At 39.0% G+C, this 27,767-nt stretch overlaps 5 protein-coding genes across 16 annotated transcripts in view; 2 read left to right on the top strand and 3 right to left on the bottom strand.

Moving 5' to 3' along the window:
- Positions 1-6,930, top strand: part of ankrd26 (ankyrin repeat domain containing 26) — a 28,420-nt gene extending 21,490 nt beyond the window's left edge. For 4 of the 6 annotated variants that reach the window (XM_072671872.1, XM_072671879.1, XM_072671903.1 and 1 more), the window contains exons 37-43: positions 813-925; positions 1,294-1,438; positions 1,680-1,970; positions 2,315-2,550; positions 3,277-3,526; positions 5,107-5,152; positions 5,264-6,929. In XM_072671872.1, the coding sequence (XP_072527973.1) occupies positions 813-925; positions 1,294-1,438; positions 1,680-1,970; positions 2,315-2,550; positions 3,277-3,526; positions 5,107-5,152; positions 5,264-5,427 (1,245 nt within the window). In that variant the 3' untranslated portion in view covers positions 5,428-6,929. Of the gene's footprint in view, positions 1-812; positions 926-1,293; positions 1,439-1,679; positions 1,971-2,314; positions 2,551-3,276; positions 3,527-3,868; positions 3,927-5,106; positions 5,153-5,263 lie in introns of all 6 variants that reach the window. The other 2 variants (XR_011978927.1, XM_072671864.1) reach the window with 2 other exon arrangements.
- Positions 6,931-6,950: 20 nt separating this feature from the next.
- ccdc77 (coiled-coil domain containing 77) lies at positions 6,951-13,191 on the bottom strand. Of its 3 annotated transcripts, none has more exons than XM_072671914.1 (12): positions 13,154-13,191; positions 12,355-12,401; positions 11,791-11,968; positions 11,485-11,627; positions 10,913-11,009; positions 10,677-10,758; positions 10,339-10,424; positions 9,999-10,147; positions 8,981-9,218; positions 8,655-8,780; positions 8,322-8,474; positions 6,951-8,015 (listed from the first exon to the last, which is right to left on the bottom strand). In XM_072671914.1, the coding sequence occupies exons 2-12, from the start codon at positions 12,384-12,386 to the stop codon at positions 7,869-7,871; spliced, it is 1,431 nt and encodes a 476-aa protein (XP_072528015.1). In that variant the 5' UTR covers positions 12,387-12,401; positions 13,154-13,191; the 3' UTR covers positions 6,951-7,868. The 3 variants fall into 3 exon arrangements, with proteins under 3 accessions (XP_072528015.1, XP_072528032.1, XP_072528024.1); XM_072671931.1 differs by having other exon boundaries at positions 8,322-8,441; XM_072671923.1 differs by lacking the exon at positions 13,154-13,191 and adding an exon at positions 12,890-13,044.
- Positions 13,192-13,241: 50 nt separating this feature from the next.
- Positions 13,242-17,136, top strand: hdhd5 (haloacid dehalogenase like hydrolase domain containing 5). The gene is made up of 8 exons (XM_072671942.1): positions 13,242-13,712; positions 14,482-14,688; positions 14,812-14,924; positions 15,202-15,295; positions 15,394-15,427; positions 15,528-15,702; positions 15,870-16,058; positions 16,170-17,136. The coding sequence occupies exons 1-8, from the start codon at positions 13,605-13,607 to the stop codon at positions 16,579-16,581; spliced, it is 1,332 nt and encodes a 443-aa protein (XP_072528043.1). The 5' UTR covers positions 13,242-13,604; the 3' UTR covers positions 16,582-17,136.
- A 61-nt stretch (positions 17,137-17,197) lies between these two features.
- rab19 (RAB19, member RAS oncogene family) lies at positions 17,198-22,747 on the bottom strand. Of its 5 annotated transcripts, none has more exons than XM_072671988.1 (5): positions 22,701-22,747; positions 21,409-21,492; positions 20,931-21,119; positions 18,769-18,952; positions 17,198-17,740 (listed from the first exon to the last, which is right to left on the bottom strand). In XM_072671988.1, exons 2-5 carry the CDS (start codon positions 21,457-21,459, stop codon positions 17,469-17,471), a joined length of 696 nt encoding a protein of 231 aa, XP_072528089.1. In that variant the 5' UTR covers positions 21,460-21,492; positions 22,701-22,747; the 3' UTR covers positions 17,198-17,468. The 5 variants fall into 5 exon arrangements, with proteins under 5 accessions (XP_072528089.1, XP_072528075.1, XP_072528080.1 ...); XM_072671974.1 differs by lacking the exon at positions 22,701-22,747 and adding an exon at positions 21,987-22,104 and having other exon boundaries at positions 20,931-21,193; XM_072671979.1 differs by lacking the exon at positions 22,701-22,747 and adding an exon at positions 21,987-22,057.
- Positions 22,748-22,841: 94 nt separating this feature from the next.
- Positions 22,842-26,120, bottom strand: ccdc34 (coiled-coil domain containing 34). The gene is made up of 7 exons (XM_072671952.1): positions 25,961-26,120; positions 24,742-25,008; positions 24,522-24,636; positions 24,158-24,265; positions 23,869-24,027; positions 23,636-23,765; positions 22,842-23,326 (listed from the first exon to the last, which is right to left on the bottom strand). Exons 2-7 carry the CDS (start codon positions 25,002-25,004, stop codon positions 23,124-23,126), a joined length of 978 nt encoding a protein of 325 aa, XP_072528053.1. The 5' UTR covers positions 25,005-25,008; positions 25,961-26,120; the 3' UTR covers positions 22,842-23,123.
- Positions 26,121-27,767: the final 1,647 nt, after the last annotated feature.

Raw genomic sequence — 27,767 nt, 5'->3', positions numbered from 1 at the left:
GGCACACTTTGTTTAGGGTTCAGTTAAATGTTAAAAAATGTCTATTGAATCTAGTGGCCCTGTGGACATACATCCTTATTTCTGAAAATAAAATATTTAAAATGATTAATTTTCAGGACTTCATATTAACTTGGTGTAAAATAATGAACAGCAATGTGTGCATAGTCAGTAAGCATCAAATCAGAGAATGTAGAGATGAATGTACAGAATTTAAAGTGCATACTGTATTAATCATTAAATATACAGTCCTCATAGTATGTGTCCACTTACCACTTCGCCTTAATCTGAGTGAAGAGAGCTGCTACATGCACGTGGTGCAGCCTCACCATATCGAGTTTAACTTTGTTCTGTGAGTGGCGCTTGTATGTACTCATTTGCATAAACACTTTTCAACCATGAAGGAAAAGCTTATAACAACTTTATCTGGATTTCCAGAATTCAATTAAAATACCATTGGTTAAACATAAACGTCCTAATTAATACGATTGCCTGCTTCCAGCTTGTTCTTTTGCTTCATTTTCATACAGAAACGTCACAGGCACACCCACACGTAGCAAGCCGAAAGACTAAATATACCAAAAACAAGTGTAATCAACATGTACTGTTATGTAATTGAGCAACATATGTGTTGTCTTTTGGACAGGGAATATGATTGTACCAGTGATACCAGTGAAGGTGGCAGCCAGCTTGTTGGCGCATGCTTTCAGGACCTGTCCTGGAATGGCATCTGGGCATGCTGCTTTTCTGTTGTTGTATTTACTGTATTTATAGAGTATAATATAACCATTTCTTCTGCTCTCTGTATACGCCAGATGGAGTTGGAGAAGAAGAAGGCCAAGAAGATAGCTGAGCAGAAGAAAGCTGTGGATACTCGGCTGGACCAGGAGATGAAGAGAAACACTGAGCTACAGAAAGAAATGTACAGGTGACACTTTAATCCTTTCTGCACACCCTCGCAGTGCTGAGAGATCCAGCTGCAGACGTGTTTGACTATGTAGTCCCTGCCTTGCCAGCGTGGTGGTGTATTAGGTGCACTAGGTGGTTTAGTGCTATGCTGTGGTGAGTGCTGACACTGAAACCCTAATTTGTACTTAATCTGTACCATATTTCATGGCACACCAGATCTAAACAGTAGTTACGCTGTAGTAGAACAATTTCTTGAAAGACTTGCAAGACCAATTTGTAAACCAATGGTCATACCTTATCTTTTATTTAATTTTGTATGTATGGAAACTGATTGTACGTGTATGTGTGTATGTTAGATAGGTTTCATTTAACATGTCTGTGTGTTAGGTTGCGAACTTTGGTGAAGACAGCTAAGAAGAAGCTGCGAGAGCAGGAGGGAGGAGAGCTGGGTTCTCCTCTTGGCAGTCTGAGAGGAGAGTTGGGCCATAGACATAGTGAGGCAGAAGGAGCCATCAGCAGGATGAAGACTAAAGTATGTTATCACTGGCACTGCGCTACTTATTATCAAAGATGTTTAATTTCTTGAGAGTTCAAAGTGTTTTCACATCTAAAATATTATTCTGTACATGGGGAGTGTTTTTCTGATTTCTCTTAGACTCATTTTGACCCCTCCCTTCTTTTCCATTTCCTGTCCTATCTCCAACTACAATTCTATATTTTTCTTCTGCTCATCTTTTTTATCCTCCCCTTTTGCCTTTCCTTCCACGCCACAGGTGGATGAGCTCCAGGTGCAGTTGGAGAGGGAGGCTTCACGCTGCTCCAGGCTGGAGGAGGTGAACAGGCAGCTGAAGGAGCAGCTTGGCTCACTGAAAAGCCTGAGCCGCAATCACGAGCGTCTGGAGCGCAGCAAGCGGCAGCTGGAGGAGGAGGTAACAGGTCTGCGAAGACAAGTGGAGTCTGGGCTCATGGACCAGAGCCAAGCTGAGCAATATCGCAGAGAGACCGAGGAGAGGGCCAGACAGGAGATACGCCACAAACTGGAGGAGGTCAACCTCTTTCTGCAGGTATAGGGCAAAGGAAATATAGAGTTTAGCACATAGAACTTGTTGCTTGTTGAGGTATGAAAACAAATGTACCTCACTGGCTTGTGCATAATGCCCATTCGTCGCATCTATGAGACATGTAAATAGAGCGCAGTGGGGTTAAAATGGCCATACAAAGAGGTCAGAATTGGACCAGCCTTAATACAGTTACCATTACCATATGCCTTGATCGGCTCAGATTCTCATCTTTAACATTGGATCGGGTCATCCCTAGTAAACAATCCATGTAAGCTATACAATTACCTGAAATTAACCATGAACCACCAATGAAACAATGGTGATCGCCTGCTGTGATTTGTTTCCAGACGCAGGCAGCATCTCAGGAGGCTTTGGAGCAGATAAAGTCAGCTAATGAGGCCAGTCAGAGAACTCAACTGGAGCAGCGCATTAAAGAGCTGGAGGGTGAGCTGAGTCGTGTGCGCAGCAACCAGCAGGACAGCCTTGTGCAGAGAGACTCCAGTCGCACAGAGCTTGAACGCTACAGACAGCTATACACAGAGGAGCTGAGGCTCAGGAAGAGCCTTGCTGCCAAACTGGAGAGGTATAGCTCAGACATCTGTTGAAAATCTTTTCTCTGTTTTACAGTGGTTTCATCAGTCTGACACAGTCTGACACACTGGGCACACAACACTTGAGAACTTTGCTCTACTATGCGTGTGAAAGTGAGCCTTTTTACACCTGGTCATTACATGAGTCGAGTGTCAGGATTTAAACTGGTTATAGTGGAAATGCAATAAGATACTTTTAAATAATGAAAACCCTTCCCAATATCTCAAAATGATCCTCATGACCATGAGGATTATGTTTTAACAGGATCTTCTATGGTCTTACTCTATCTGAACAATTATGAGTTCCTCTTGGTTTTCACTTTTGAATCTTGGTTTCTCTCAAGGTTGTTATTCTTTTGAGGACTGTTTTTCCTGGCACTGTTGTCATTGGTTTGATCTCTGTTGATCTCTGTAAAATTGCATTGTGACAACATTCGTTGTGAAAAGCGCTATTTAAACAGATTTGAATTGAGAGACCACCTGCATGAATTGACTGCGTGTAAACCTTCCCCACTGCAAAAAACGATTGTGACCAATTGTGTCTTTAAGGAGTTCTTAACTAGGCAATACAACTTAACTAATACTCATACCCAAGTGGTAGGTCATGCCTACCTGTCATGCTTAGCAATCCAAGATCAGGTTTATCATCATTAATGTTATCTGCATCTTTGTCCCATTTGTCTCTATTGACATTATTTTTACTGATGTTCCTTTGTCAGATCTAATGAGCGGCTAGCGGAGGCCAACACTAAGCTACTGAGTGAGAGACATCGCAGCAAGTCTCTGCTCACCAGCAGCATCATGAATGGCAGTCTGGCAGGTCCAGCACTGGATGCAGCATCTTTAGGTTCTGTGGGGGCATATGGGGCCTCTCTGGGACCCCTTAACAGAAGCCTGGGCCTGGGATCTCCTCTGCTGGGGTCTGTAGTGGAGCCACAGAGCAATCGTGTAGAGGCGTACCTGGCAAAGGTGAGCTGTAGTAGGCGGTCAATGTTTAACCACTGTAGGTATGGTTTTCGATGGGCTTTTTCACCATTTGGAAGCATTGTAATTTTCACAGTTTCATTAGAGACAGCAACCATCCAGAAACAAAGCAGAAATTTCTTGGCTAGCCAGTTTATTATATAATTATATCTTCTCAAGTCCCATAAACACAAAAACTTTCCTACTCTTTTTAACATCTTCAACTCAAAGCTTTACTCTTTCGCTTTTTAACACTTACTCCCATCTATTTCTGTCATTTCCTTGTTTCTAAAGTTTCCCATAGAGGGACTGTGCACATATAACCTCTTCTGTTTCTTGCTCCTTCAGCTCCTAGCTCAAAAGTCTGTCTCTCACCTCTCTTCTCTTCAGCCTGATTCATAAGCAGGTGTGTAGTTCTGTGTAGATCACTGGCGTGCAGTCCTTTCTCACTGCCTAACCTTTTTTAATTACCTGACCCCGCCCCCCAAAACAGAATGTTATGGCACAGCCTCAAATAGGCAGTTCATTCAAGTCAACTTTTCAGAGTGGAGCACAATAAATGGTTACACATGTTTGGTGTCTGAAGTTTGCGTCTTTAGTTTTGAATGAGAGATCTTAGGCTAACATGGTTAACACACACTGGATGTAGGCGGTCAGAAATTTCTTCTTTGTTAATACATTCCTCAAAAAGTCTTGTAATTTGTGCATCCAAAGTTAAATTTTTTTTCTTGCACAGACAAATTAATGTGTTTTAGGTACGACTTATTTTATGAAAAAATATTTTTTTTTTACAGTGAACATTCTAGGTATCTCATGGCTTTTTAATAGATAATTTGTTTCTTTAAAATCCATCAAAAAGCAACATTTTATTTAGCTTTTTTTAACAAGTTTATTAAAAACAAATAAAGCTGTATTTACCAAGCTGAGATTGGTGACTGTCTTAGACCAGTGTTTGTTAGCACTGTTATCCTAGCCTAGCATCACTTGTTCTACACTAAAGAAGCACAGGTCAGAGAGCAAGCATGTCTTGGCTGATCAGTTGCATCTGGGGTTAGTAATAATGTGCATTTGACTTTTTGCAGAATTATTTATTTGGAAGTTGCTTCGCCAGGTCGGCTGCATATTACTGCCAGGATAGGATTAGTTATCCTAGGATTAGTAAATTCATCACTCATTTTTAAAATGTATTTAATTTGTGACTGGTTCAAACACTATTTTTATTTCTATTATTTAACATTGATCGGTTTTAAAAATAAATCTATTTCATCAAAGGCACTGTTTCCATATAATGTACTTGAAACTTTATGTTGATGCTTAATATGTTATGGCCTGTATTGAGATCCATTTTAAAACTAAGGTAAAAACTAATCATATCAAACTAAAAGCTGCACACATTTATCTTGAAATACATTTTTGCTAACATTGCTTTTATGGATTTTTGACCATTTGTTTAGCACATCGTTCATCTAGCCTCTAGCAATAAAATCTTTCAGCCTAAACCTTTTCATAAAAAATTTAGGTTATATTTAAAGGTTTTATAAATTGTGCAATATTAACTCAATTTTGCCCCCTCCCCCTCCATGTAGATGCAGTCTGAACTAGAGAAAAACATATCAAAGGAGTTGGACTGTGGTGAGTTCTGCTGATGTACAATGCTGTGTACAATTTTACTACCTTCAACACAACAGACTGGAATTGAATAACATTAAACACATCCCTTCCTTTTCTGATTCTTGCTCTTAGCCACAACTGAGCTGGAGGGCGGCTCAGCCCGGATGTCTCCAGTAGGTTCTGCCTCTGGGTCTCAGAAAAATCTGAATTTAAACCTGAACCTGGAGCAGCAGGACCCGTTGAGCAGAGCCACCCAGCAGTACCTGGAGGTCCTTAAGAAAAACTACATGATCTGACCACAGAACTAGTGTACACCACATGCTAGAATGGGTCAGTGGGGTTGAGTGCTTTGCACAATGACTATGACCTGAAAGATGCAGTAGACATAGGAGAATGATAGCATTGTTGATTTTTACATCCGTATTACAGAGAAAATAACAATTATATATTGCTATTTTATGTATAGAGAGAGTGAACATTACTAGTTCATTTTAAATAGGGCCTGATCTATATTTTGGTCGGCAGATCATTGACATGGTCAGTATAAACAACCTGCATTTTAATCAATAGCTCTTGCCAATAATGCACCAATAATTAGAGTCTTTATTTTGGACATAGCTTCGCTGGAATTTAAAAGGACGATCTGTTAAAGAAATGTAAGACAGCTGGGAAATTTGGTCTTAAATTTAGCACAGGGATAACATAACACATACAAGCCTTTTTATAAACCAGTTAATCACAGAGAGAGGAGCAAAAATGACTGGAGAAATTTAATTATCAGCGTAAAATGATATTGTCCAATATCAGCGGTTATCAGAACTTGTAGTTGTATGCAAGCTGCTCATCTTGAAAGGGTTACTGAAGTTATTGGTACAGTGCTAAAAATGGCCCAATTCTACCTGTAGAATCTAATGTGCAACAGTGCTGGTAGCGATCACTACTCTGCTAATCCAGAAGTGATAATGGATAAACTAGGCTTGGAAATAATCATTTTCAACGATGAGACAACACTGAGCCAGATGGAAGAAAGAAAGAACAGCCAAGAGACGGCCAAGACTGTTGCAAGCCTTTAGGAAGAATTCCCACCGCACTACCACAGAAAAAGGCCAAAGCCTAAACACTACCACTCCAATGTTTATATTCTTATTTTTTAATCTAAGATGGACTGACAATGCACTTTGTACCTCAGATACTCAGGAGCAAAATTAAATGTTTTTTTTTTTTTTTTTTTTTTTTTTTAATGAAAAAGTGGTGGAAGCCATAACGGTTTTGATATTATGGGTACGTGCAGAGTGCAGCTTTAAAAATCCCTTTTGCTGCTACATTTTTATGCCTGTTACAGCTTAACGTTACTTAAATGTTAATTTGAGGTTATGTTCGTTAATGCTTTTCTTTTAGTGGATGCATTTTGTCTTATGAAACAAGTATTGAATATGAGTCCATGACTATCATTGCCATATTATACCAACGGTACATTCTGTGCTCTGGTGCAATATAAATGTCAGTTGTCTTAATTTACAGGCATAAAACTCTTCATTAGGGAATTATTTCTTTTTGTTAAAATGTGTCTACTTGAATTGAGACAAAACTAGTTTGTGACAGTGACGTGGTCATTTTGGTGGTGGACCAAGTACAAGCTAGTCCAAGCAAAGTACCACATTGTGTAGTACATTTGTGTACTTTGTGTGTGTTCTTGTGTTTATCTCAAGCATTTCAGTATTGTTATGTTAAAAGAACTGAAAAAAATAATAATAATGAAACCAAAAAACTCCCCAAAAAACACTTTGTCTTGTCTGTGTTTTAGTATTTTGTCTGTTTAATAGTGTTAGAATTTAATACAAACACTTAATTTGAGCTTATGTTGCAGCAAGTGGCACTAACAACATTTTACTGATAGTGAGAATAATAGATTAAATAACAGTAATTTCTGAAAGCAAACAGCTCACACAAAAAAAGCTGAAGATGAAAATGAGAGCATTATGTACAGCAGGATAATAACCTGGATAATAAGTGCATCCAAAAAGAGTCTAACAACTAGACTGGAGAAGCTAGTGGCAGCACGTTCTAGTTCTCATAATTAGGCCAATGCCTATATTTTTGAAAGCAGCAAATGTGCTTCGTGTTTCCAAAAGTTTCCATAGCCAAATAAAAATGAGACGTCCCTAATGAACCAATGAGATCCACCCATAGCTCCACTGACTTAATATATACATATACACAACTTATTATCTGTTTCCAGTCATTTTTTATCTGGTCAAAACCAGAACCATGCAATATTAACCCACAAGGTGGGGCTGTTTCTCTCATTTCTATAGGTAAATCCATAAACCTGCACATTCATTCACACTTTCGATATTGGAAATGCTGATGACCTTTCCTAACATTGCAGAAATTACCACAGAGAATGATAGGCTCCTTGGAGAAGAAAAAAAAGTCTCATATGCCAGTAAAAACTAAATTCAGTTTTAATTAAAATCATCAATCAGAATTAATATTATTGCCAGCATTTGGACATTAACAAAATAAATACACCCTCAGATTGCTGCAGAGTCCTTCAATCTATCTGGTCCCAGTACACAGAATGTGAAATGCAGATATTGTGCAATAATTAACTGACTGAGGACCACAGCTACAAATGGTGTAACTGACATTATTGATAAAACCTAATATATTTATTAATAAATATTTCTTGTTAAACGGCTCCAACAGGTCATACACTTAGAAACAACTGTAGGAATCAGCTGATTCGCAGTTCATTTTCCAGTCCATATATCTTTGCTTTCAGAGTTTTTAGTTCCCCCTGGATTTTTTTGGTGCGGGCATTCGACTGTCGGACTTCATGCAGGATGGCCAAGTCTTGATCTGGTCCCACATTAAGAGTCACCTAAAAACAAAAACAGATTAATACCTGCTATAAAACTTAACAGCTGGGTGTCAAGAACACCTTGTTTTTCTATTTAAGCATCTTATTTAGATTTTCTGTTGGGAAAAGCTTAAAAATTAAAAAAAAAAAAGCTAGTACAAAATTTTTTTTTTTCATTTAAGAATTTTTACTCAAATTACTAATGTCCTTAAACAACCAAATGAACAAGCGGCAATCCATTTTAATGCAAGGCAGTTTAAGAGGAACTGAAAGTGTGGTTATGCACAAAATTACACTTTGAGTAATTTGGTAGAAAGGTTAAGACACCTTAAAGAGCTGCTTCTCCACATCTTTGAGTTTCTGTCGCAGGTGTTTGATGTCGGTTTTGAAGCCCTCCACCTCCATAGCTCGTCTCTTTTCTAAAGCCTCATAACGCTGGGTCATTAACTGAAGACGCTTGGCTATTTTGTCTGAGCGCTCCTACACACACACACACACACACACACACACACACACACACACACACACACACACACACACACACACACACACACACACACACACACACACACACACACACACACACACACACACACACGTATGCAATGTAAAGGCTCCTAAATGAACCGCAAAACCATAAAAGTTTCAAGATCAACTTACCTTAAAGATTTCTCGGCCTACATCCCCTTCCTCTCGGATTTGTGCCATGTCTGTCTCTAGCCCAACACACTGCTCTCTGTACATGTCTGCCAGCTTATGGGCTTGCTTTAGCTCCTCTTGTAGAGCCTAAGAAGAGACATTAGAGCATCTGAGGTCATTCACTGACCACAATAATGCTACATTATTAGATCTACAGTTTCCTGTAGGTACCGCTTGCTGTTATATCGAACAATATTAAACCAAAGAGGGATGTAATAATTCATGGGCTACTGATGATTACAGAAGTTGGGATGGGTGCAGAAGATGATATTTTTCTTTGATCTTACTCTGATCTCGTCTCTATGCATCTGGCTGCTCTCTGGGGCAGGCTGTGTGAGGAGCAATGGGGCTGCAGAGGGTCCTGGATGATCTGGGAAGTCCTTTAGCCTTTCCTGGCAGGAGTCCAGGTCTCTTAATAGCCTGTCCTTCTCCACCATCCACCTCTTCTCACGCCCACGACTTTCAAACTTGAGTTGCAGGAAGTCTCTGGTGCTTTCATAAAGTAGGTTTTGTGTGCGCTGGAGTCTGCATGGGAAATGGAGAGGAAAGGACATCAAAAAAAAAAATAATAATAATAAAAAAAAAGAATTAAAAAAAAAAAAATAATAATAATAATAATAAAAAAAAAGAATAAAAAAAAAAAAAAATATATATATATATATATATATATATATATAGTGAGATGTTTAGTATTCAGAACACACAAGGATTTTGTATTCAGCTCATGCTCCGTTTTGAATCAGCAGTATTGCAACATTTATTACTAATGAAACAAAGAGACAACAATACTCTAACTATTTTAAATCATTTATCAATTAAACTTTAGTGCCCATTAGACCCTGAAGAGGAAATACTGAGACTTCTTGGTAAATACTCAATTTCCTGCAGAAGCATGAGCAGACTGATAAATCACTGTGCTGATCACACTATTTATCTCAGTGTCAAACTCAAAAGCTCCTTAGAAATTGTTTACTGACATAATGAGAAAATGTGGCAGAAATTATTGGAGCAGCAGTGGATATTTCTTTAAGGATTTCCAAACTTTCCACATTTTTCATTAAGCATGATGATAATAGAATTAAGAATGAATAGAATAGCAATAGAATTTTCCCAGCTGACTAAAATGTTGTATTATAAGTGTATTCTGAATGTTACATTTTCATATATAATTTAGGGCAGCGCCTTCTGCAGTCAGCCATCAGAACTTTTTCAAAGTATTCTGTCTAACCCTGGAGATATTACAATGCAATGTCCAATTAAACAGAAGTGTGTAGCAGAGGATAGATTTTAGAAAAATAGAGTTACTTCTCAGTGAGTGCAGTAATTCTCTCTTGGTCTCTCTGATGCTGGACTTGTCTCTCCTCTGTGTGAATTCGCCTGTCCTCCAGCAGGGACTCTACCTGCTCTTTAGACAGCCGTGTTTGCTCTTCTAGCTGTGCCTGTAGTGCCTCCACCTGGAAAATGCAAGCACAGCATGCACCATTCATTTTTTTTGTACTATTGTGGTAGGAAAACTTACAAAACCATTCCTTTAAAGATAATAAAGTGCATAACAAAGTTGGGTAAAACAATGCGTTTCCTGCATGGAATACCACAGCATAGCCTGTAATAAAAAAAAAGCCATTCTTCAATTAAATATACACACCTGTAGCAACAATGTCTGGTTATCTTTCTTGTACTGCTCTGATTTTGTGTCATTTCCTTCATTTTTGGACAGCCTCTTGCTTCCCTCTAGATGACAATAAAGCAAAATGGTGAACTGAGGCAATTCTTAGAACAGCACATGAAATTAATCCCAACAGATAAGATGATTGGAGGAGATAAGAAGAAGCTCAATTTCTGCTCCACAGATTTTCTTTAAGAGTCCTTAATATGTTCATAATCCAATTAGTCAATTCCTCTGACTTTAAGGATTTTTCCATTAGCTCCAGCATCCTCCTAAGACAAATCCTGAAAATACAAAACAGTCTAAGGAACACAAACCTTGAACTGATCCAGGCATTGGTTTTGCTGTTTTTCCATACTCTTGTGATCTGTGTTGGAGCTTCTTTTGAGGAATAGTGACCTAAAAAAAAAAAAAAAAACAAAAAAAAAAAAAAAACACATTTTAATATATCATTAAAATATATTATCCATTATTCTTTTTATGTATATATTTATTTATTACACTGTTTTAGCTTTAACTGTAGAAAACCCTAAAAATATATATATTTTCAAACCTTGTGTGGAGGCTCTCTGTGGAAATAGGTGATCTCGCCTACATCTGGACCCACAAGGGCCAAAAGATGCTGAATCTTCTTCCGGTCTTCAAGTTCCCTGGGAGGCAAAGCAGCAGACCTTAATACTAAATCTTTCACTTTGGCTGCTTTACTTTGAACTAGGGATGCAACGATATACAAAAATCACAGGCCAGGGTGGATATTCCATGTTTTTCATGTACATACCTGCCCATGACAATTTCACACAAATGTATGAGTTCACTTGTAATATTTATTTGCATAAAAGAATGCAATGAGTCACAAAGAATGCAATGAATCAAAATGAAGATATTTTTGTTTAATTTTAGTATAAATATTGGTTGAATCTAAACAACTAACCAATTATCTGCTGTTATTGATACAACACAGACATCAACACGCATCTTTAAGTGTGAAGCTCCATTTTGAATGACTCTTTGACCCTTTTCCTAAACACTGACTAATTAGTAATGCTTCATAGCCATGGATTCTCTCAACAACTACACAGTGCACAACAACTGTATCTCTGACAGACAGGAGTAGAAAAATCTCACTTGATCTTAAGGCGGTCGTTCTCTGCATACAGGCGGAGAGCTTGCTCTCGCTCCTGAAAGAGGTAGACCTGCATGTCACTCAGAGCTTTCTGCAACTCCGCTATCTCCTCTTCTCGCTGACGCACCTCCCACTGCAGCTTGTGCTATAAAAAAACACAATATTTTTCACAAACACACACACACAAAAATATTGCAGTTTACTGTGCGAGAAATCTACCTTCAGATTTCAACTGATATTTCAGAACATAACACACATGCCCACATCCATTTTGTACACAAGTTCCTGTTCTAACTGCAATAGCCTACCTGGTCCTCTGTAGTGCTCCTGTACTTTTCTAGCAGCTGCAGCAGGTCATCATGTTCCCCATCAAACTGGGCCACTTTCTGCCTATAGAACTCCAGCAGCGCACGAGATGGACGCAGATAGGCCAGGCGCTCAGAGATGGGGGGCAGCGGAGAGTCCACCTCCTGCTCTGCCTCACAGCTAATCCACAGAGGAGATGAGCAACAACAACAACAACAACAACAAAAACGGTTAGGACCCCATTTATAGATAATCTAGCATCCCCATGTTGTTACAAACCATATGTATTCCCAGCCTGAGAAGGGCTAGACAGAACGCTGCTCGATACAAAAACTAAAGGGTGCAATATAAAGGTGATTTGTTGCAGGATGGAGGTAAAATTTAGTAAAGGTAAAGATTTTGGGAAATGCAGTGAAGAGACTTTAAGCTTTTATAGCACAAAATAACTAAGGCAGGACTTTTTGTTCACCACAGAACAAGTTAAAAAGGCAATGGGCATTTCTGTAGTAGCTACATGTGAGGAGTGTCTCAGAGGAAGGAGTCAGGCTGCAGTAGCCACCACATACCTCTCTCTGGCATGCTGGGGAGGAGAGTCCATCTCTCAGTTTACTGCCTGAAAAAACAAACAAACAAACAAACAAACAAACAAACAAACAACACATACAGTATGTAAATACGCTGCTGTTTTTCAGTTATATTTAAAAAAAAAAAAAATACACTATAGATCTGAATCCGCCATTTCAGGTATATACACACACACACAAAACACAATCACAGGTCAGGAACGTGGTTAATTATTGCTACAATCTAGAGTTTGTAGTCAAACTACATGGATAAGAGCAGATGTCATACATTTAATAATGCAAAGGAAAGTCAAGCAGGGTAAACGGCTAAGTGAAACGGGACGGGTCACATTAACCGTCACTTGTTGAGCGGCGGTTGTCAAGCGGCTCCGCGGCGACGGAGGGAAATTTGAACAGATAAAGCGAGCAGAGCAGAGCAGCACTGATCAAAAGCTGGACGATCCTTTTTTAGTATTAATACACCGTCTTTAAAAGCTAGCTGGCTGACTAAGAAACTGTTTACTGAAAGCTGACAAACCTGCAGTTCAGTCCAGAAACGTTGCAATCATAAACAGCCTGTTAGAAATGTCCCAGTCCACCTTAAATGTGCAGCAGTTCCACTCTGCCTCGCCACGGCACCGTTTAAGGTGGGCCGCTAAATTCAAACCAGAAACTTGGACTGCGACCCGTACTGCAACCCAAGCTTTCTGGCTTTGCACATTTTAATCGAGGCTTCAGTTTTCTGCTTTTAAAGTTCTGTAGCTACAAAACATTTTATCAAACAATTTCCACAGTTTGTTACCTTTTAAAAGGGCTGAAATTCGTGCTTTTGTTTGCTTGAATCCGGAAGATGTTACTAAGTATTATCTATGCGTCAACATTGCGCAGCTTATGCGCAGAGCAAAGTGGGTAGCGGTTGAATTAGCCGGCCGGCAGAAGACTATTGTTATTTAACGCAGCCTATTTTGTGTAGCATAGCTAAAAGTTGGCTTTATTCAGGTTTTAGAGTTATTCCGTTACATTTGTGTTTTATAATATACCGTTAATACTTCGATCAGGGCCAGGTCGCTTGTTTCCTCCAAATAATATTACTGCGTTATTTATTGTTTACAGATGTTCTGTAGCTAGATAGCTAACGCTCGTTAGCCAAGCCAGTAGTCCACAGATACCTATGAAGGGTCACACTCAGGAAAGCGGAAGGTAGTTAGCTGGCTCTTGTGTTGTGTTAAGGCATATCACTCCAAAACGAAGGGATGGCTGAGTTCTTTCCTCGGTTCAGCGTGCTTAAACTGGGATGGAGAGCCCTACAATTCAGGAAAACGTCGCTAACCGGTTCAGCGCAAATCCGGCGCACCAGCAGTGTAAGTTGACCCTTTAGCTACATGTTTTGTTGGCTGTAGCAATTAGCTAAATGTTATTGTTGTTTTTTTTATTTTTTTATTTAGTATGATGGCCAGTAACGACTTAACGGGAATTGGTGAAAACGTGTTGTTTTTGGTGTCTATATTAAGACATCTTCTTGTTGGCAGGGATCATGGTCAACGTTGTTGAGTTAGCACTACCGGAGGGCAAAACTAGAAAGAGCTGGCTGAAACTTGGGGCAAGGGGCAAGATATGCTCATATGGCCTTTCACCTGATTCCCTTCCCCCAGTGTAGCCCTCTGAAATGACATGGTACATATACATAAAGCTTAGATATACAATGAGGGATGCGTTGTGTGTTTCAATGTCATTTATACCATGTTGTCTCTTACAAAGAGAAAGTGAAACTATAGTGCATATACTGTGCTGTGTACTGTGTTGGTGTACTTGTAAAACACTAACATCACTTTCTTGTAGAAATCTCTTATACTTGTACAGGGTCCTGTACTGTTCAATAGCAGTTGACTGTACACAAGATTTGTGCCAGAATCCTATGCCTGTAGCATGACTATAGCTATTTTTCACAAGAGACTTCAGTGTCTTTCTACTGAGGGACATGTTTGATCTTCAAACCAATTGATAGCAGTCATTTGTTGATATATTGGCATGCTGGTTGTTTGCAATATTCTAATTCTGTTGTCCACCAGCAGCACGGTTTGACTTTCTTAGACAAAACAGTCTGACTCTCTTTCTGTAAACCTTTCCCAGTGTGGACCCAACTCATTTGGGCTGCTCTTCGACATCGATGGGGTCCTGGTCCGTGGAAGAACGCCCATTCCGGCAGCTAAGCAGTGCTTTAGGAAATTGGTGGATGGAAATGGAAAGTATAAAGTCCCTGTGGTGTTTGTGACCAATGCAGGGAACAGTATGCGACAGACCAAAGCTGAACAATTATCTCATCTTCTAGAAGTAGAGGTGAGTCTTTTACCTCTTCCATCAGTATGGCTGATGCTGTCCAGAGCGACTTCCATTAAAGTGAGGCAAATACAATAAAGTATGTTTGTCTAAGAGGTGTTTGTTTGTTTGTTTTTTCCCCAGGTATCACCAGACCAGGTTATGTTGTCCCACAGTCCTTTGCGGGTCTTCAATCAGTTCCACAAGATGTGTGTGCTGGTGTCTGGACAGGGCCCAGTCTTGGAAGTTGCACACAAGTATCCTCTAAGCCAATGTTTATTTTTTACTTATGCTGCTGTATATAACAAAACATCTCAGTGTAAATTGACATGTTGCATATGCATATTGGTTGATTTATGGGTACATATACAAAGAATTCAAGAACATGGAGACCAGACATAGGCATTTAAAGGGGGCATGCGCATATGCTTCATAGGCATCTGTTGAAATGACTGAAGATACAGTTATAAGCATATTTGATGACTGAATGTTGGTATTTTTTGTCACATTTGACTTTAACAAAATTGTCTATAGTCTGGGCTTTCAAAATGTTGTCACCATAGATATGCTCCGAAAGGCATACCCTCTTCTGGATGTTGTGGATCACAATCGCAGACCCAAAAATGTGGTGAGTTCACATTTGTTGGAAGGAACTCTTACTTTTCGGCAGTGTATGTGTTCCTTCATACTGTATTTGAACATGCAAATATCTCTTCAACACTTTAGGTTTCCCCTTCCAAGAAATTGCCACCAATTGAAGGTATGTGCCATTGCTTTGGACTAAAGTGAACTAAAGTTTCACATTCTATTTGCCTTCATGTCTGCTTCCACATGGCTTCATAAAACACTTTCATTTTCAGCTGTTGTTCTCTTTGGTGAGCCAATCAGGTGGGAGACTAATCTACAGTTAATTGTGGATGTTCTCTTGACTAATGGAAGACCAGGAAACCCTGTGACATCCTTGCATTATCCACATATTCCTGTGTTGGCTTGCAATATGGATTTATTGTGGATGGCGGAGGCAAAGAACCCCCGGTTAGTTCTTTTTTTGTGTTTATGTATGGATAGATTTTCTTTTATAGTAACTAAATTCTGTCTTAAACAGCATGAACATAACTACTGTTGTCCCAATGCTTTCAATTATACTAATGATTGTAATGATTCTAATATTAATCTAATATTTCTATTATTCTGCATTTTAGATTTGGTCATGGGATGTTTCTAGTTTGTCTGGAGAGCCTCTATAAGAAGATTACAGGTCATGACTTGCACTATGAAGCCTTGATTGGGAAGCCCAGTGTGGTAACTTACAACTACGCTGAGCTGCTGATCAGACAGCAGGCAGAGAGTCTGGGCTGGACAGAACCTGTACAGAGACTTTATGCCATTGGGTGAGTTATGTCTTTATGCCATGGTGAGGGATAGTCCATATATGAGGCTAGCTTTGTCTCTCCATAGACCTTTGTTGATGTAATCCTCAAACACATACATTTCTCTTGCAGGGACAACCCAATGGCTGACATTTATGGTGCAAACCTCTATAACCGCTACCTACAGTCAACACACCATGCCAGGGCTCAGGTGCAGGCTCGGGGAGGCTCAGCTGGTCAGGTAGCAGGTGATATGCAATATGAAACAGTCGATGATGCTAAAAACTCTGGTAAGGTGATGGTCGGGGGCTCGTATGAGCATTGTCTGCCAGAGGGCTGTAGCTCCATCCTGGTCTGCACAGGCGTTTACAGCCGAGACCAGCAGGACCTGCCCCCTGACCAGACAGTGACCGAGCAACGTATCTTCCATGGGCATCGGGACTTCCGCTTTGACCCCAGTTTGACCCAGCCCTCCTTTGTGGTTCATGATGTACAAGAGGCTGTGGAGCTGGTCTTTCAGCAAGAGGGCTGGCCACTGGAATAAACCAGAGGCTTATCAGACATACTAAGATTGATTACCTCACGCACTGGATAGGTGGGCAGGTCAAATGTTGCAGTACACTTCTAGGTCAGCTAATGCAGATCCTGACCAACTTTGACTGTAACTAATATATAATATAGGACATTGAGTAGCTTAAAATATTTTTTATAGTATATCACAAATAAGCCATATTATTTGGAGCATTAAGAAGAAAAACACAAACAGGTTCAATGTTCAACTAGTAGTCTATATCATATTATGCCACACCTCACTATGGTGTCTTTTTAATTAGACATCAGGTTTACCATTTTGTGTCAACACTGTCATAATGCCATAATGCAGCTTTTTTTTATCAGTTTTGCAGGTTGTGGAGTTTTACTTATTTTTTTTAAGCTTTTAAAATTGTATGCAAAATGTTACATATCTTATGCTCAGTCATGTGATGTTATTCACAATGCATTATTTGTATATTTTAAAAAAGAGATAATTCTTATCAGATAAATATTGTATGTCTGCTGTTTTTAAATTTGATATGGTTATTGCTTGCTCTCGTGCAAAATAAATGTCATCGTAAGAATTTGGCGTCTGTTTTACTGAATATTCACAACCATTTCACCAATAATTCTCAGTCTTCACTTTATTTTACATCCATTAACAGGTGGAATATTGCTGTAGTTGTTCATTCATAAGTCAATAAAGTAAACACAAACATGATTCCTTGTACACTGACTGCAACATGCCATAGCCTGTCACCTTGAAATGTCAGTGTAAGTAGAGTGAATCTTTAGATGTTTCTTCTCCTAGGTGCTGGTCTCAGATCAGTGTTCCATGTATTAATGTGGTTAATGCAAAAAAAAGGGAGGGGTTGCTATCCTCAGAACCACATCATTTCAGCAGTCACATGACTTCTTTAGGGGCTCTACTTCTTCTATTGGGTGACCGTCAGAAAAGAGAAGATTTGGAGTGTCTAACTGGACTTCCTGATGGACTATGCCTCCATTTCTCACTATTAGTTCCCTTGCCATTAGCTCAAAGGCCTCTTGTACATTGTGGTTTTCTTTGGCAGATGTCTCCAGGGCTGCCAAGGCCCCTGTCTGTTCTGCCAGTGTACAGGCATCCTCAAATAGCACCTGTCGCTGACGATCCAAGTCACATTTATTACCTTAAGAGAAGAGGAAAAAGAGGGAATAAAGATGAGATGCTTGAATTATTCAACAAGCTGTACTGATTTGATCAAGATCAAAAGGCCTGGGAAGTCAGTAATTCCATCTACAAATATTTGCAATTGTAAACTGTATTTTCCTTTTAATAGAAAATCTCCATTCAAAATGATATGCAGTCCAGGAAGACCAGCTCTGAATGTCCAAAAGACTCCTGCTCATCCAATGTTTCTTCTAAAATTCAAGGAGTTTAATTGCTGGCATATGATCTTTGTTAGTAATAAGTCCACAGATGAGGATTTTAGGGATCCCCCTGCACCATGGGGCCCTACTCTTCTGGGAAGGCTTTACACTATGTTGGAACGCTCCTATGCGGACTGCATTCATCCAGAAAAACATTTCTGAGGTGCTGGTTTTAGTGCACTTTTTTTTTTTTTTTTTTTTTTTTTTTTTTTTTTAAACAAGTCTAAATTTTAGTTTCATCAAGTCTAAAGTCAACACAGCCGGCTACCAGGAGATTTTAGAGCTTCTATCTGCTGACAAGCTTAATGGAAATGCTGCCTTTTCCAGCAGGACTTAGCACATGTTCATAGTGCCAAAACTACTACAAAAAGGTTTGCTGACCATGATATTACTGTGCTTGATTTACCAGCAGACTCTCCAGGCCTGAATTGTTGAAAGGAAGAAGAGAAACACCCGACCCAGCAATACAGAGGAGTTCAAGACCACGGTCAAAAGCAGCCTGGGCGTCAATAACATCTCAGCAATGCCACATGATGACTTTAGGTTTTTTGTTTCCTTTTTTTCTAAAGGCTTGAAATTTGCCACTGCGTGTATGTATATATAGTGTGTGTGAATGAATATAAAACATGATAAACAAATATAAAAGAAAAAAAACTTTTCCCCACTGTATTCTCATTTTTTGAGATGCAGTACTATAGTAGTAGGGGAGTAGTAGTTATAGTAATGCATTCTCATACGAAAAACCGTGATGAGAACATCTGAGGTAATGTTCAGCATGTACACATACCTATAAGAACAAAGACTACATTTGCTGCTCCATACTGCTCTACAGCATGTATCCAGTGAGATAGTGAGTCAAAGGTGGAGCGACGTGTCAGGTCATAAGCAATCATAGCCCCATGAGCACTGCGATAGTAACTCTGTGTGATGGTGCGAAAACGCTCCTGCCCAGCCGTGTCCCATATTTGCATCTGCGGAAAAGCACAGATCTTTTTATACAGATGCAGCAGAATTAGATGCATTAACATTAGTGCTGGCAAGTACACACTTGGACAAAATTGTTGGTACCTCTCGGTTAATGAAAGAAAAAACCCATAATGGTCACAGAAATAACTTGAATCTGATGAAAGTAATCAATAAAAATGCTATGAAAATTAACCAATGAAAGTCAGACATTACTTTTCAACCGTGCTTCAACAGAGTTATAAAAAAAAACAAACTAATGAAACAGGCCTGGACAGAAATTATGGTACCCTTAACTTTGCACAACTTTTTGAGGCAATAGAATAGTCCAATGTTTTGCTCTTAGCCATTCTTGGGAGTTTTAAGCATTTATTATCCTGTTGAAAGACCCATGACCTGCGACTGAGACCAAGCTGTCTGACACTGGGCAGCACATTTCTCTCTAGAATCCCTTGATAGTCTTGAGATTTCATTGTACCCTGCACAGATTCAAGACACCCTGTGCCAGATGCAGCAAAGCAGCCCCAGAACATAACAGAGCATCGTTCATGTTTTACAGTAGGGACAGTGTTTTTTTCTTGATATGCTTCTTTTTTCCATCTGTGAACATAGAGCTGATGTGCCTTGGCAAAAAGTTCCATTTTTGTCTCATCTGTCCATAGGATATTTTCCCAGAAGCTTTGGGGCTTGTCAGCGTGTAGTTTGCCAAATTCCAGTCTGGCTTTTTTATGATTTGTTTTCAACAATGGTGTCCTCCTTGGTCGTCTCCCATGAAGTCTACTTTAGCTCAAACAACGACAGATGATCCGATCTGACACTGATGTTCCTTGAGCTTGAAGTTCCCCTTTAATCTCTTTAGACGTTTTTCTGAGCTCTTTTGTTACCATTCATTATTATCGTCTCTTTGATTTGTCATAAATTTTCCTCCTGCGGCCACATCCAGGGAGTTTGGCTACAGTCCCATGGATCTTACATTTCTGAATAACATGTGCAACTGTAGAACACCAAGCTGCTTGGAGATGGTTTTTCTTTTTTCTTTCGCTTCCTCTGGTCCATGTTGAATGTGGTACACACCATGTCACCAAACAGCACAGTGACTATATGTAGCCCTATATATAGGCCCACTGACTGATTACAAGATTGTAGACACCTGTGATGCTAATTAGTGGACACACCTTGATTTAACATGTCCCTTTGGTCACATTATTTTCAGGGGTACCATCATTTTTGTCCAGGCCTGTTTAATGAGTTTACTTTTTAAAATAATTCTGTTGTATCAAGAAGTTAAAAATCAATGTCGGATTTTCATTGGTTAATTTTCATAGAATTTTTATTTATTATTACTTTTGTCAGATTCAAGTTATTTCTGTGACCATTGTATTTTCTGCGACCATTGTGTTTTTTTTTTCATTAACCGAGGGGTACCAACAATTTTGTCCACGTGTGTAATTGCTGCACAGTATAGATTTGACACTCCAAAACACTACAATATACAACAACAGTGCAGCATTTGACTCACATTATACTGCAGGAACAGAACAGTGTTGCTGATTAGCCAGAAAGCTCGGGCCTTTAATGAATTACAGACTAACTGGAAATAGCCCACATATTTGGAAAATTAGTGCAACAGCCTATCTGTGGCAAGGTCAGGAAACCAGATTCAACAGAAAAAATGTCTTTCCACAAACATCCATGGTATGTATTGTATCCATGGTATTATTTAGTCAGGACGTGTTACAATATGCCCCATATCTGGAACCCACATCATCATTTACTGATAAACAGAAGTAACAGAGTAGTTGTTGGAAATTTGCAAGAGTGTATGGCCAAATACATTTTAGTTTTGCCTGAAAAAGCTTCAGTATTTAATACTACTTGTTTTGGTCATTCTATGGTCAACCATGAAATCAATTTGCATTTGAATAGACTTCATCACTAATTATCTGTTGTTGTTTTTTGAGGACAGTAACAATGCAGTGGACTCACCTTCACTTTCTTTCCATCTATGTCCATGGAATGCACAGTGAAATCTACACCAATAGTGTTGTGGTGTTTATCTTTAAACTCTCCAGACTTGAAGCTGTGGATGACGCAAGTCTTTCCCACATTGCTGTCTCCAATGAAGATGATTTTAAAGAGGAAATCACAGGCATCCTCTTCCTGTGCTCCTGTGGACTGCGTAGCCATGATGAACACTGAGATAGTATCGCACCAAGAGTTTCCACACTTCACTGTTCCACTGTACTTTGCTTAAAATGATTTAAAAGCTTGTATTTGTCAATGTTTACAGCATCTTTCCTGCAATTCTGGCAAATCATAGGGCCAAGTTTCCTGTCAAAAATGTAGTAAGATTTGAAAGAAACCTACATTTCTAAACATAGATCATTGCGAAAACTGAGCGCTACTGCTTTCTTTTCCATCTCCCCCTCAACACGGATGAAAATGTACACAAACACACCCCTACCTGTCCTGGTAGGCGAGATTTCCAGTTGCCTGCCCACTTGCACCACTGCATCTCCTGGAAATGTTTTAAAGCAAACTTGGGTGCCTACCAAAGTGGAAAATATTTTATGTAGGCAAGCGTCATATGCCAAAACAAAGGTGTGTAAAATGTTTAAATAAACTTTATAATCCCTAGAATAGGTTATAGAGTACATCCAGCAATGTAAACACAATAGCGCACACACATTTTCAACTTCTTCAGAGGTGACCTTTGGTCGGCATAATGGCATGTAAACACATAACTCACTAAAGCGTGTCCTGTCTCGCTCTAATAGCTTTCTGTCCTTATAAGCCGACCAGTGGATCAGCTTTCAGAACTACATTCACTTCTCTGAAGCACTGAGACAAAGCAGTGCAGGAGATCAGGAGCAACCAAGGCTGTCGATTCAGACTGGCCGCCCTTCCCCCTGTCTGTCACCTCCCTAACTAGCCACACCAAACACATTACACCAGGCAGAACCAGACAATAATAAACTACAGTGTTGTTAAAGTACAAACTCTTTCAAAGCTGAAGGAGAGAATACATCTATGTTGCTTTACCTCTGGTCCAGCGAAGAGTTTCACTGTGTAATAAGCTATGACTATGCGGGTGTAGCAGCGTTAAAGGCCCCCTTCCCATCTATTCCTATTCATCCACCCACATCCACACGCGCACACACATACAGCCCTGGCGTCAACACAGCTCAGAGGGCCACAAGGCACTGCCGGACACTGGACAATACACATGAGTATGTGAACGGCACATCTGGCATTTAGCCCCGTCTTTGAGTCAGAAGCCTTTTTGTGTCAAGTCACAAAGTAGATACGTTGTTAAAGAAATGTCCGAAAGCTGAGAGCAGATTCACTCATTAAATCTAACAGCAGATCACTTAGTCAATGCCGAAAATAGACATGCAATCCCTAGTTCTACTGCTGCGTGGTGGAGAACAAAGGAACGCACCTGCTTTCTCCTTCAACCTAGAACCCACCCACAAAAATACAGCTTGTATGATGGACTCTAATAACCATGAGCAGTTCCAACCTTCCACAGCCCACTGAATGTTGCACTTCCTTGAATACGGGCTGCTGAGAGCGCAAAAGCTGAGACTGTGAAGTCTTTGTGAGACACAAGTGTAGGAGTGAACAATGCATGGAGCCTGTATGTATAAACAACCATCAGGACCCATTAACTACAGTGCTTATTAGCACACACTCAACAACACTGGTCTTTCACAGCTTCAATGGAATGTTAATATTATACACAACGGAACTTACCACTGAGAAAGACGAGTTATTCAACTATCAAAAAATGATATTTTACACTCTTCAAGTGCAGAAAATTGTACATTTCACAGCCATACAGTTTCCAAACGTATTGTTTTATTCAGAAGATGAAATATTTCTGTTTCTGAAAAGTCTAAATCAAGTCTTTTTGCTCATTCTGTTAAACAAAACACATGGTTAAAAATGAATACATTCGTGTCAGCTGTCAGCAATACAAAAAACCCCAAAAACATTAGGATGTTTAACCTATAAATCATGTCAAATGAAAACTGGCTGACTGTATGGAAAGCAGTTACTCAACACCATTTAATAACTCCACATAAACAATAATCATTTCCCCCACAAGTCCAGTCCCTAAAATTATGAATACCTTCAGAGTTGATCCCAATTGCAGAGTGCAAGTTAACACAAATGTCACCGCCTTTTGCATGCAAAGCTGATTGTGTCTTTGGGTTTGTAACCAAGACATGGAGTTGACTGATATTTTGGTAGACCTGGCTGTTTTCTGCGTGCTGTGCTCTTCCTGGGTGTTGCGTTTTGCTGGGGGACGTGAATGGGCTTCCATGGGATAGGGTTCACAAAAGTGGGCGATGGGTAGTTCAGATTATCATAGCCACCTGAAACAAGAAATATTTTTTTATATTATTTCAGATTTTATCATTATTGATCATGAAGATGATGGGAAGGAGACACTGCAAACATGCCTTGAGACCAAGATGTAAAAGTCAGGATACCAGTCATGCTGTGCAAGACTCAAAACAACATATTGTAATGTCTCATGCTGCATCTCCAGACAAGTTCAGACAAGTGACTAAACTCTTACATTTATGGAGATTATAGTGATGATTTAAGTTGGTAACTGTTGCAGACTAGTAAAATGCCCTGAGAGACTGAATCTTGCATCATTTTAAGACTTTTTCACTCACGAGCTGAACATGCTGATGATTGACGCTCATGTCTGTCTTTATCCTTAATGCTTTTAAGCCATTCTTTAAACTTCTCCTCTGCCTTCTCTTTCCGCTCTCTCTCCTCCTTTTCTCTCCTAGATGTTTCTTCCTGTAAGCATATAATTCAATAAAATATCATTCAAATAAAATAAATGTATTAGTTCATTGAGTTTTATGATTTCAGTTAGTCTTAAGGCCTTGAATGAACATACTTGCTCTTTAAGCTTCTTCTCCATTTCATCTAGTTTTTTCTTTTGGAGCCACTCTTTGTATTTCTCTTGAGCTTTTCTTTCAATCTCCAATCGTTTTTTTTCTTCATATAGCATTTCTTTTGTTTTCTGGGACTCCTTGCAAAGCTTTTCTTGTTTTTCCTAGGAAAAAAAGAACATGTTTGCTTCTATTATTATGAATAAAATCAAAGATCATGGAACTAAAGATTAGTAAGCGCCCTGTAAACAGTTACCCCTATTCATTTGTAATTAAAAGCATAAAATTATCTACCTGATCTTTCTTCCTTTGGAGCCACTCTTGAATTTTACACTCATTGACCGCCCTTTTCCTCTGTTGTTCTCTTTCTTCTTGGGCCTTCTTTTCTTTCAAGGTTTGTTGCTAAAATACAATGGTCAGTGCAGCTCATTACATTTTGTCCTAAAGCACAACCCAGAAATGTATTTACGTTTTCACTCAATTTTGCAATTCGAGGTAATTCATAAGGCAGAATATGTTTACAATCAGATCAAACAACAGCATGAACCAGGTTCTCAGCCTCACAGTAAAATGATCTGTACAGACAAAAGACTGGCCAGAATTATGATCTTACAATTTATGATCTTATGATTATGATCTTCTAATTAACAAAACATACCTCCAAGGTTTTCTGATGTATTTTGTCTCGCTCCTCTTTAGCTTTACTCACAATCCACTGCTCCCATGCACTCAGATTCAACTTTTGAGAAGTGTTTGCATGAAGTGACTCATTTCTGAAAATGTGACACCAGACTGTAATTAAAACTCTTACCATGTTGCTTTCTACGGCAGAAATATTTGGATGTACCAACAGTAATGTTATGTGTAATACATTATACCTGCTGGGACTGACAGATGATTCATGCTCTTGTACTGTGAGAGAGGGGTTGTCAGCCAGTTGACTGCGTTTCTGTGCTTCTTCATCATCTTCACCCGAAAAATCAAAACTATCATGGTAAATGGGTGAAAGTAGGGAGTAGGTTGAGTCGCCTGTTGAATCTACGCTCTTGCTTCTGGGGATACTCTTTGGGATAGCAGATTTGCTTTTGAGCGGTGTTGAGGTAAAACTTTTAGATGATGCCGACTGAAAGGCTGACATCATAAGCCTGAGAGGCCAAAAAACATTTATTAATTCAAAGTTTACATCTCAAGATCCTGTGTCAGCAACAGCTCTAAACCAGAGGCTAGACATTTATTGTAGTGTGATGTGGTGTGTTTTCTTGGCTGGGGAACAACAACCTTAGTCTACCACAGGGACACCATGCTAAGTTTAATGGACCTGGAACCCCCTATGCATCCCTACAACGTACATTAGCATTTACATTACATTTTATCTCTTACCCAGAGCAAAATATATTTCTATATAACATATGTCTTCACTGTCACGCAAAAACGTTGTGTCTATAGAAATAGCAACTTTACAGGTGGATATATATATATATATATATATATATATATATATATATAGATATAAGATTTCTGTAAGCAAATGTAGTGTTAAAGCTCTTCGTGGTGTAAATTCAGCTGGGCAGCTGCGCACCCTGGCAGTAGACAAACATAGCTACAGCCAAATAAATGATTAATTTCAGAATCAACGCGGTGTAATTTAGCCTTTTTGAGTTTAAAACTTCACATTTGCGACCTTTGCAAGGACCACATTTTCTAATAATGTCATTGGTGTTTTACTTATTTGAATACAACTAGCTAGCAAGCTAGTTTTAACGGCGAGTTATTTAGAGTTTTGTGTTAGCTAGCTAGCTAAGTAAACGATTAATATATGCATATAGTACAAGAAAGCTAGCAAGTTCAATCTAGATTCAATCCACAACAGAGTTTGTTTGCGGACAAACAACAACAAATGTACACGGAAGTCTAATCCAGCTAGGCTAGCAAAACACTGGTTGCTAGGTAGATAGTGCTAGCTAGCTAACGGTTGTAGCGAAAGTTAATAGCTAAGGTCTGCTCGCAAAGTGGGTACAAAAAATGAAATAACTACTCTTAAATCCAATACCAAGTTCTGATATAAATTCTAGACCTAATAATCCAGCTGTAACTCACCAATATTTGTAGCGATTTAGTCAATAGCTTATAGCTAAAGGTCTCGGCTTGTTGTGTGTGTAACTTGTCCGCTTATTCTGAAGTCCCGCCTCCACTTTGCTAAACGCACACTATACATACGTCAATCACACCGGGCAGGGCTGTGATTGGCTCTTTGGGTGTAACCAAGCACGCTAATGTGGAAGCGCTTCTCCTAGCAACAACGCGTTTGCTCACCGAGCAAACCGACCCGAGAGAAACGAGACTCTGAAATTAATAGACAAGTAGAAGTAGGCTCGAGCGTCTAATATTAATATTATTATTATTATTAATAATAATAATAATAATAATAATAATAATAATAAATTATTAAACCACAAAAAACTGAACTTAACAAAGCTTTGTATAAATAAAGATGTATTTTTACTGTGGTTATAATTTATGTATAGGACTTACTAAGAAAAAAAGTGTGGAGCTCTGTGCTTAGAGCAGACGGAAGGAAATAGCAGCAGGAAAACCATTAGAAACTTCCTGAACTCTGAATGTAAGCTTGTGTAACACCATAGCTGTTTTCCACCCGACAGGGTCCATGCCCTTATACTGCCTACACACTGGTCACGGGGTGTGGGTGAAGGAAGCTGCTGTTTATTAAAAATATGTATTCGAAAAGTCCTGCGTTAGTGATAAGCCCTTTGTTCACTACTTCCCACACAGCCCCCCTCCAACATACTCTCTATGATTTGGAACCATCCTTAAAACGGCTGTATATCCTGTGTAGTCTACTTCTCAGGGAACTACTGGAGTGCAGCTCATGTCTTTTCCTCAGTCCTACAGCTTGGACTAGTCACCATTTAACATCATGAATACCCTGTGTGCTCCACTTCTTAGGGATCTACTAGGATTTCTAGAACAGACCTCATATATTTATGATTTGCTTGTACATTCCATATGTAAGTAATGCCTACACTGGATTACTCACATAGCAGATTGCAGAATACACATTAATATCTAAGGGCTCGTAAAGTCATTAATTTATTATTATTTTTTCATTTTTTCATTGTATATTTATAAAGAACCTTTTAACCAAGCAAATGCACATTCTAGTTTTAATGATTTTATACAAATCTACTGTCTACTGGTAGGTGTGGGATTGGAATGGAAAAGAAACAAGAATGGCCTTAAATGTGACCCTAACATGTTATCTCATATGTTTATCCTACTTGTTACAGAATAACTTTCTTATCAAACCAGAATAAATCAATACGACCCAAGGCTGACATGTGTAAAGGAAATTTGTCACAAATATATTTAAAATAAATAAAGTTTAAATGGGTTTGTGTCATATTTTGAACTCTATTCTTATTTCTACAGGGCTGGTTAAACAAAGACATTTTTCTTCTTGGCTCATTTATACTGAAAGGTGTTTAAGCTCAGCGTGCTCAAAGCAACAACTAAATTCATAAAGAAAACAAGAACAGATAATCTAGAAAAAGCTAAGATTAAAAAAAAAAAAAAACACTGCAAGTATGTACAATGAAGGCTACAATGACTTATAATTTATGTTAGATACAAAGCAAAGTCCAGTATAGTAAATCGATTCAGGCACACTGATGATGGCTTTCATTGGCGTGTTAAAGCTTTTGCTAGTGTTGGAGTAGGTGTGTAAATAGATGGAAAAAGTACAAAGAAACTGTACAGAAGGACTAGCAATCTCAACATCTAGTTTAAAACAGTACACACTGAACAATATACTTCAGTGAGTCAAAAGGTATCTACATTTCAACAGCTTCAGGTGTAAAAGGAACTGACTGAGGAACTGAAACACATA

This window comes from Salminus brasiliensis, chromosome 2, assembly GCF_030463535.1.
Source record: "Salminus brasiliensis chromosome 2, fSalBra1.hap2, whole genome shotgun sequence".
NCBI classification, from domain to species: Eukaryota; Metazoa; Chordata; class Actinopteri; order Characiformes; family Bryconidae; genus Salminus; species Salminus brasiliensis.
Note: the sequence above shows the minus strand (reverse complement) of the source record. Positions and strands in the feature narration are given on the sequence as shown.